Below are 10,822 nucleotides of genomic sequence, written 5' to 3' on the forward strand. Positions count from 1 at the left end.
GTGCAATATATATTCGTATTCGTTACATACAATCATCAGTTTATTGCAAAACATTCTTGTCTAACAACCCTTCATGATTGTTTCTTAGAATTTAGAACCACTATTTTACTAGTCTCAACAGGATTTTTTCCCATTTTCATGACGTAATCCTTCGAGCCCGGCAAGATTTTTTGGCTTACGACGACGCCAAGAATAAATTTGCAGTTTATTCAATCACATTTTACAGACAATTATCATAAGAGAGTGCATTGAGGTAAAAACAAGTGCAAATTGATAAACACGCGAGTTCTAATATTGAAAATCACATAGACAAGTCAAAAGGGGAAAATTGGGGTTTACAATGGGATCGCAGTTCCTCTCGAAAAAAGGAATGAATTACCGCAATTCTGTTGCTAGTATTTTCGTAACTACTGCCTTGGTAACTAGGAACACGGTTAATAACTACTTGAATAGAAATTAGAAAATGCCCTGTTGGGTCGCTACTGAGTTAAATAGGATTACATGGTCACATCAAATGGTTTTGTTTCCATCTATTTAATCAAAATTAGGAAAGTGCAAAAACTAGCAGCAAGCAAAAGTGACAAAAAATATCAATAAGGAGTATACATAGTTTCTTTAGAAATACACTAATTTACGAAATTATTATGTTAGATGTTATTTGACATCTAACGTATGCAGGGAGCCAAAGGCAAAACGGTAAAGTGTAACCACGGATTAGTTGATCAAAATATGTGTGAATTTTGAATGATTTTGTTACAGAGCACAGCAACCTGTGGGTGGACAATGTGGTTGGTGTCGAAAAGTTCCCTTTCGAGAAAAACGGGGGAGGAGATTAGAACCAGGCACTTCTCTCAATTTAGAAAACTGCGCTAACCACTACACCACTTCTCAGAGTATGCCACAAAACATGCCATATCCGAAAAATATGCTGTATTCAATTTTCCCACGCCAGAATTTGTCCCGACATTATGTCTTAGTTTTTACACCAACACTACATAGATATGAAAAGATAGGCAAGACCAACCACCCTTGATTCTATAGATAAATAATTTGTAAATCAATCAATTCTGTTTTTCCAAAATCAAATATTACAAATGTTTGAATGTTTCAAAACGTAAATGCAAATTGTATTCAGTTTTCCCCATACCGCAGAAAAATGTTAAGTAATCTAGCAGCACGTGTCTAAATGTAAGGGACAGCAAAATATTTTTTGGCAATTCTTGCATAGATCCATTTCGGCGTCACTGTCAATGTCTCGGAGAGCCTCAAGCTTGCACAATGCCTTTTGAATCCTGCATTGGACCGGTATTCCATTGAATGCTTGAGACTCTAGAGCATAATCCCTAAACACTACATCAATTTGATTTGACAGCAAATATGTGAAGTTTAAGGTGGATCGTTAATCTGTACACTTTTGTGAAGATTTGTTCAAAAATTGGTTCAAGTACTGAATCACATCATGGTTAAGTCATGATTATCGTAGCTTGATGGTTATGGCAGTTGTTGAAAGTTATTGATTGTGGTTCTAATCACTGAAAGTATAAGGTTATATAATGGAATTTACTCATTTCAAGTCTCAAACAATACCCAATATCATAGCTTTGCTGAAGTATCTGGGACATGGAGTAAACCAATATTCAAGTTCAGATTTGACAACGGTAAACTCCACCGTTGGAAACATGGAGTTTGTAAATTTCAAATGACAGTTCGTGGTTTTTACTTTAATTTCGTTTTCAATTTTAGCAACCTGAAATCGAATAGCAGTGCGAAATATAAGAAAAGTTGATGGTGAACTAGACCATGCACACACGCATTTGCGTAAGGTTTGAAGTTTCATCAAATTTTTTTCCTGAAGACATGTAAGCCACTGGGATCCTGACATGGAATTTGTCAAAAATATATGTCGTATTTTTAAGTATGAAGTTTCCCATTTTCTGTTTAAATTATCTTTTGGCCTTTTTTACTCTAATAATGGCTTGTTTGGTAAAACAAAAGCAACAGGAAGTGCTGCAACCTTGAACTTCGCAAGGGAACAAAGGTAAGTGTTGTATATTTCATTTTAAGTACTTTTTTAAAGCATTCCTGCGTCATATGTTGCTCAAGTTTAGCATAGTAAAACATTGGTTCTAAATTCTAAGAAACAATCATGAAGGGTTGTTAGACAAGAATGTTTTGCAATAAACTGATGATTGAATGTAACGAATACGAATATGTATTGCACGAATTAAGATAAAAATATCTAAACATTGCCCCTTCAATGGCTTTTCTGGACAAAAGACTGATTTCTTCGTTTCTTATTTTGAGTCCGTCAGTCCAATTGGTAAAACTGATCTATAGGGCTTGTCAAGTGAACGCTTTCATGAACAACTGACGTTATTCCATGGAGTAAAATCAACGTCAACATGCCTGGCCAAACTGCATTGTGCATGCATTGAATTTTGACATTTATTCCATAGCAGCTAGTATTAGGGTATTGAGCCAAGTTGATAAAGAGTTCACCGAATTACGCCAAACATGTTAATCTTGTTGGGTCTTGTAACACAACTCACTCAAAATCACTCGATCATTGAAAATTCAATGGGCGGATGGTGCGATTTGACTGTGATGTTTGTCTTAGTTCTCCCTCCACAAATGCCCAAAATCAGGGTGCCAGACCATATTTTTCCTTAATTTTCATTCACTTGACATGCCCTATTGTGGAGAATGACCTCCCGTTTTCATGTTACGTAGTGAATACTTTGGCTCATGACTACGCTTTGTGATCCTTCGACCCTTTACCAAATGCTTCCTCTACGAAAGAAACTGCTTAACCACTTGAGAAGATTGGCTTAGATTCCTATCTCGTCGAGCCTATCAATTAAGAGCCCTAGATCCACCTTGTCAAAGGCCTTGTCAAAGTCAAGATAGACCGCTTCAAATGACTAATGCGTTATTACTCATGAGTGACTCTCCAGCCCCTCAAACACGTGCATTTGTTACATCAATTGGGTGCCCGTGATTAAATGGGCTCGAATCCTGTTTGGACTAGATACAAATCAATGTTACAAACACAAAAGTTTTAAAAAACTATGTTTTTTGTGTATTGATATGAAAATATGGGATATTTGATCATAGGTATCAATATTTCAGTCAACAAGCTCCTGAACATTTCACTCTATTCAAACAGGTCAGTCAGCTGTTCGTTTTCCGCTCCACTTCAAAAGGAGAAATATTTTTTATCGATTGAACGAGCAACTTTATAAGCACCATAAGATGCCATATTGGTATGTATGATATAAATATAACCTTAAGCTTTGCAGGGGTTTCTTCATCTCTTTCAATTTCCAACATGTATGTGAAATAAGAAATAGGGTTTCCGAGACGATGCTTTATTTCACCAAGTTGGTGTCTGTATCTTTGACATGTAGGTGGATACCTATTTGGGTGCTTCCTCAACAGTCGTTGTGAGCACCAATCTCTGCCAAAAGATGCTTGTTTGACTGCCTGCTACCGTACATACGTAGATACCGCTCACACCACGGTAGTGGTGTAGTAACCATTCACTGATCACCACACAGGTGAAGAGAATAACCTTGACTTTAGTTTGAAGTGTGCTGTCTTGTGGCGATGGTTGCTTCAAAAGCAAGCCACAGTTTGAGGTAGTCTAGTGTGTTGCAGAAATGGTGAGTGTTTATTCATTACCATGCTATAGTGCTTTTGGATCTTATGTGTTAAAGGAAAAGACACTTCTTGATGTAGCGTTTTTTATTACGTCACTTAATTCCTCATGATTTTTTGATAGCGCCTTCTTTTAACACCCTTACATTTTGCCAGATGCTGGGAGCCCTTTTACTCGGAATTGCCACTCTATCGGCACATAAAGTGGAGTGTGCCACAAATTATCAGGACCAAGCTATTTCCATTCCATACAATTCGAGCTTTGGACTTCCCACATTCGGCACCTTAAACGGAACAGTCACTGAACTGGATGTGCTCTCAGCTGCCATCAAGCTAAATCGGACCAATGCTCACTTAAACTGTGCCTCAGGATTTATGAAGATTGATCTCACCTTCGAGAAGGAGTTCTACGGCATCGTTTATCCTGATTTCGATCGCAACAGTCCGTGTAAAATTCATGGCGAAGGAAAATTATTGGAAACAATTGAACTTCCTCTGAAAGGCTGTGGAACCCTGCAGGTATTTGCAAACTTCGATGACGAGTGCCTTCAGTGTGGCCGGAAAAAATGACGGTGAACGAATTTGGCATTTGAAGATGCAGCACGGTATGGCAGCAAGGCCAATTTCATAGTGCAAAATATTCAAGCAAACAACCAAAGCAAAGCTTCGGAACATGTCACTCGATATGGTTTCCTTTTGCGAGCACAAGAGCCTCTAAACTCCACGAACTCCATCATGCTAAACTCACTTGCCATGATTGTCAAACTTTTCTTGCCCGGAAGAGACGTATGGTGGCTTCACAAGATTTGCTCCTCTCTCTTTGATTGTGGTAGATCAGTAAAATTTGTTTTTAGAGAACCTTGACATACTACTTTTGCGGAAGTTTTTGATTTTGATCATTGATCGATTAGTTTTTCAACATTAATGGTCAAATTGCCCTTATTTCTGGCCACACTCTACGTACATTCGCAACTTTATTTGCTAAATTGAAAATTTGCAGAAACCAGCCAGGGTATTTACGAATAACATTGTAGTACGGTTTCATCCGGATCTTGAAATCGACGGTGATGAAGTCATAACATTGGTGTGCAGGTACCCTCCTCCGATTGCACCCGCTCCAATCGTACCAGTTCCGTTGCTGTAAGTACTCTCTAATAGAAAAAAGCTTCATTTCCCCGTGCCTTTTATACTCGGTCACCTTTAGGGGGGATTCTGTTTCTTGTCAGTAAGCTCTTTCTTGGATTTTAATTCATTGGTCTTTTTGGACCTGGTCTTTTGCCAGCCGTCAATATCTTTGACTCTTGCCACTTACAGTAGTCATGGATTGGCGAGCATACCTTTTTTTGGTTCAAACAAGTTACATTTATTTGGTCAACTTTGGTTCAAATCAATCCCAAACTTGTTCCAGACTGCCTCCTCCGGAAGCCACACCTACGCTCAAGCCCCTTCGAGAGTTTGAAATCTTGCTTATTATTTGCGCCATCATTTTTCTCGCTCTCATGCTATTGGGAATAGGCTGCTCATATTATTGTTTGAAGAAGAGGAACATAAAGGTCGTGCGACGAAAACCCGCCAGTTCCTTGGGCTCCGATGTGACAAAAATATCAGAACCTGTGTCACTCTTCAGTGGCCTCAAGATTCCTCGGGCGCATGCTTTGGACGAATCTGGAAGCGAGGAGGTGGCAGAATCTGTGAACACAGAAATTCATTCTGACATCAACAGTATTCTGACGGAAGATGAATATACTAGTGCATATTCGGATAAGATGTGTATTTTGTCCGAAGGCCGTGTTCAGAGTAAGTTGCATGATCCCCCGGCACCCACCTTTGATATCAGGTTGGCGGTTAACAATGTTGACGTGGGAGCATTCACTCCCACTCCATCGGTTGTGAGCTCTGATGCAGACACAATGCTTCAAGCTCAAGAGCAATATCTGACCACCATTCTTGAACGGACTGAGACAAACACACGTGAACGGTTAGAGCACATTCGACGCCAAAAGCAACATGCAGGACCACCACCGGTACACGCCAGGATCAATGTCAGCAACGCTCAAATCACAGACCAATCTGAAGTCGAATCCTTGTCGGAGTACTCAAGGGCTGGAACAGAGGCATTCAGTGACCAAGATTTGGAATTAGAATCCAGAGAGATCAAGAGCTTTTCAGTTCTGGGAGTAACTGACACAAGTAGGACTCGGGAACAAATGAGTGCTGGACCCGACCAGGGTGCGTATTCCAAGGACGAGAAAAACTTTTACGATAGAGTTGGTCATCAGCACCAACACCTCTCACGCCAAGATAGGCAAGGTCAACGACAACAACAACATCGACAACAGCAACAACAACAACACGTCTTGGAGGAACAAAGAATGGACAGCTCTTGGAGTTTCGAAAGTCGACAAATGCACGACATGGAAGAAACCCGCCATATGAGCCACACCGAGGGTGCCATCGAATCTATGATAAGCCCAAACATCGTCCGAACGGCAGCTTCCACCTATTCCACGGATCGGCCTAAACTCAGTAACTTTGATGTTCTCATTCGCATTATTGAGAACAACGACAGTTTTCAACATGTGGGTGATGACTCAGGCAGCTCTATTTTCACTGAAGAAGAACGCATCAATATCAAGGATGCTATTCTGGAAGATACAAGGCTGCGCACTCACCTGGAGCGAACGGTTCAACGATCGGACGTCCTCCAATTGTGGCATGACTCTCCGACCCTACAATCTTCCATTTCACCCGAAAAATGGAACGTTGTGATTCGGATCTTTAACTCACATGATGATTGCTTTGCTGAGGTCGACAGAGAGTCATCAAACTCGTCTGTAACACAAAACAGGTAGGTACAATTCAAATTCATAGAAACTTTCAGGGCTTTAGTCATGCAGAGCCATAGTCATACGAAGGAACTGTTCGTAGCTCTAGTTCGTTTCGAATTTCTCGCACTTTTTGCCGCTACTTCTGATGAAGCAAATCAACTGTAAATCTGTTTTCCAACACGTCATCTTTTCCCTAAGTCCAAAAATCGAATGCTGTCTAGTTAATACAGAGAGACTTTTAACTAGTGGAGTGAACATCAGCGGAGCTAGGCCGAACTTACTTTTTGTCGCAGCTCTTTGACGGATGCATAAATGGATACAGGCAGGAGTGCGCTTTCATTTGAGGCCAAACTGCACACCCTTTGTTAGATTAATAGTTACCTATTCCTAAAACTCTAAACTTTTTACTACCTAAATTAGAAACTTTTTACTACCTAAGTTAGAAACTTTCCACATTTTCATTTAAAATACAATAGCTCAAAATTGTTTCATAAAAGCGATATGCTTTTCTTTCAAATTACTTTCCATACCGAATGGTAGCATCTCTTGTAACTTTTGAGGAGCTGCAATACTGTTACAGGTTTCCTTGGTTAATGGAAGCCTGCGCTCGTTGTGCTTGAATAAGGCAATAATTGGTTTTGATGGCTGGAAAGCGAGTCGTAAATGTAACAATCACATTTTGAAATTGTATTTAGGTGCAAATTTTAATTTGCCGAAACGTTAGCGCTTGCAATTGCATGAGCACTATTTCTTTATCTGTGACAAAACATGGTTGCGAAACATTGACTTCAAAGATTCATCATTTTGAAATATAATATTTCAATATCTCGCTTTTTTTCATTTGTACATGCGAGGTTAGAGTTGTTGAATAGTGCTTGATGGAAAAAGAACAATTTCCGACGCGTGGTTCAATTTATTAAGAAATAAATTCTTGAAAATACCACTGACATAACTCTTTGTATAATAAGAGCCTCCTTTTTTGTTAAGGCACACTCAGCCGAATTTGAACAAAATCAGCGACACTCAGGTTACTTGTGAAACTGCCTTGTAACACTTGCATAGAATGCTCCAAACGGAGGAGATAGAGTTTTAATGGCAGCCAAATCATTAGTGGCACATTAAACTTGAATTGACCAATATCAATCGTTTTCTTCTCATCTCTTCTAGTTACGGATTTTCTGGTGCTCATCAATCCATCCAATCAACAGGGTTAAGGTCTGTGGCCGATCGGTCAGCTACAGAAATAACGGAATTTCACCACGTTTATTCCCAAAAAATGGATTGGACTACAGACTAATTGCAACATTTACCATGCTGTAAACATTGATAAATCACTAATAAACAGGGAACTCTTTACTTGATGACATTGTATATTTGTCCAACCACACATTTGAAAAGTTCAACTGGATATGCTCATCGAACATTCCATTATTTTGGAGGACTACACCTAAATCTTTCATAGATGAGACCTGCTCAATATCTTTACCTCCATTATCTACGAGTGGAGTATTTAAAGGAGTTGACCTGAAGGTCATTGAGCGGATTTTCATTCTGTTCAGGGCCATATTACTCTCAATAACCCAAGAATAGATTATTTCTAGGTCCTTTGCAAGGCTAGTGGAATCTTGGCCATTCCTACCAGAAACTAACTTTGTATCGTCAGCATAAGAAGAGAGACTGGCAGTGATACTAAGCTTTTGAAGCGGGGCAACGAATATTATAAAAAGGAGGGGCCCTGAAATGGAGCCCTGGGGAACACCTGACTTTACATCAAGTATGTCACTTAGGGATCCCTCAACCTAAACAATTTGCTTCCTATCATGAATGAAGCTTCTTATCCAATTGAGAACCTTGCCCTTGATCTCAATCTAATGAAGTCTATTCAACGAAAGGCCATGATCTACTTTATCAAAGGCCTTGGCAAAATCAAGATAGACAACATCAACTGACGCGTACCTTTCCAGTCCCTCAATGACCTGCTCTAAATGCTCAATCAGTTGGGTAACCGTGCTAAAATGTGCTCGGAGCCCGTGCTAGCTAGGAGGAAGGACTTCATTGACCTCAGGAAATTCAACAAGTTTGAACTTCATGATATTCTCAAACACCTTTGCAATATTCTAAGTGAGAGAAATCGGCCTATAGTTACTGGGGAGCGACTTATCTTCCCTATTAAAAGTTGGATCAACGTGAGCTAACTTTAGTGAAGATGGAAACTTGCCCTGATCCAAGATGCAACGCATCAAGTACGAGAAAACAGGAGCAAGAACCAGTGAGCATCTCATCAGAAACTGAAATGTCACACCATCAGGACCAGGAGAACTTGAAAGCCTCAAGTCCCTAATGGCCGCTAAAACATCTTGTTCTGTGATTACAAGATCATCTAAATGCTCAACTTGACTAACCTTGTCAATTTCAACAGACTCATCTTCAAAGCAATGAGCTGTTGCTTCTGAACTCAGTGGGGTTGAAAACACACTGGAGAACTGATCTCCAAGCATGTTAGCCATAGTCTCTACATTGCTAATGGCTTCCCCATCAACCTCAAAAGTCCCAATAGGGTTTTGCATTTTTCTCTTAGAGTTCGCATAAGAGAAAAAAGCCTTCGGATTCGACCTGACCTCCTGAAACACCTTACTCTCAGTTTGTAACTGGTCATAATCGTTGGAGGCCTTAATCTTACCCCGAACTACGTCCAACTTTTTTTGGAGACTACCCATAATTTCAGGATTCGAAGTGCTCTTCAGCCTTTTAGCCAGTTTACCACTCTTTTTGACAAAGCCTCTCTAAATTTTGGAATTTTCGTCCGTGTACCACCTTTGGGAACACATTCAGAGATTGCTAGACTGGAGCAAACTTCCTTAAAAACTGAAGCTAATTTATCAATGGCTGCATCTACGGACAATTCCTGTTTCAGAATTGAAACCATTTCCAGGTCCTCAAATTTTTCTATAATCAACGGCCAATGTTCATCTTTGAACTTGAACTTAGCCAGAACGATCTTTTTGACCGGTTTTACTCTAAAGCACGCCGGCTTTTGAGCTTTGGTCGACCCTATCTCAAGAGCATGATGATCTGACAGATTACTAGGTGACACATGGACATACTGGATTAGGTCAGGGTCATTGGAAAAGACCAAGTCCAGAACGTAATTCGCTCTGATGGCTACAATAACATGCTGGGAGAAATTGCGCAAGATCGCAAATTCTTCCAGCTTTTCAAACGACTCAGATGTCGATTTCGAAATGGGAATATACCCATCTGGACTAGCCTCCCACTCTACAACGCTAGCCGGAAAATTAAAGTCCCCAACAAAAAATCTCTCGGGCAAACTGCCTGATCCAACTCATTTCCGGTGAATTGGAGAGCTGACATAAAAGAGCTTACTGAACAAGAAGGGGGTCTATACATTGTTACAACAGACAGATCAAGCCTTCGGATATGACAAACAAGACCTCTACTTCTCCATTTGACATTTGTTCACGACTAATTTGCAAATCGTTCCTAACATATCGACATACACCCCTATATGGGAAAATGGGGTTATCAGGGCGTATCCTACCACAACGAACTAAGTTGAAACAAACTTTGGTTAGTTCTTCATCTAAGTCCCCTGGCCGAAGCCAGGTTTCTGTTATAGAGATGAATAAAATCTCTCTCTCAACGGCTAGTTCTTCTAAGATCTTAACTTTTGTGTTGTCTGTTTTAGAAATCAGACAATGTACGTTCAAATATACCCCTTTTACGGGCAAAGGTTTTCACCGAAGGCGGGATTCGAACCCACGCCGTCTGGGGAACCATGTCGTGCCTCTATTGGGTACATTAGATCACTCAGCTGCCATGATTCTTTACGTAGGAAAATCGATTTTGCTTTTCTTTTTTTGAAGAATCGACGATAAGAAAACGAAATTGGTGACTTTGGGTTTATTTCTTCGCTGTTATTTGAAACTTTTTTCTAAAAACGTTTAAAAATGAGCATCTTCGATATTTTTCCATTAAATATTCCACATTTCTTCCAACTATTTAGCCTCTTTTCAGATACTTACCGAGTACTTAAATATATTGCAAGTCTTACCTTTTTGTGGGGTAAATGCTATTTACATGTTTCACATCTAAAACGGAGATTCTTTCCTTATCTTTTGATTATTCAATTGTCTATTGATTGTTGAACATTTGCAACACTGCGACAAAAAGTCATGAGCAACATAAGCAATTCTCGAGATTATAAAGTTATTTAAATGGGGAGAATTGGGAAATTTGGTGCAAAATACCCAAGCTAAAAGAAGATTTCGGTCTGAGTCAGGTCTTTTAATCTCACGGAATTTGAGTGAGGCGATGTA

The 10,822-nt window shown here is 39.8% G+C and overlaps 1 protein-coding gene across 1 annotated transcript; it reads left to right on the forward strand.

Annotated features, from left to right (window-relative positions):
- Window positions 1-3,513: 3,513 nt before the first annotated feature.
- LOC131888908 (uncharacterized) lies at window positions 3,514-7,841 on the forward strand. The gene is made up of 5 exons (XM_059237855.1): window positions 3,514-3,662; window positions 3,814-4,176; window positions 4,658-4,797; window positions 5,066-6,505; window positions 7,653-7,841. Exons 1-5 carry the CDS (start codon window positions 3,660-3,662, stop codon window positions 7,780-7,782), a joined length of 2,076 nt encoding a protein of 691 aa, XP_059093838.1. The 5' UTR covers window positions 3,514-3,659; the 3' UTR covers window positions 7,783-7,841.
- The last annotated feature ends 2,981 nt before the right edge of the window (window positions 7,842-10,822 follow it).

This window comes from Tigriopus californicus, chromosome 10 (assembly GCF_007210705.1).
Source record: "Tigriopus californicus strain San Diego chromosome 10, Tcal_SD_v2.1, whole genome shotgun sequence".
Classification (NCBI taxonomy): Eukaryota; Metazoa; Arthropoda; class Copepoda; order Harpacticoida; family Harpacticidae; genus Tigriopus; species Tigriopus californicus.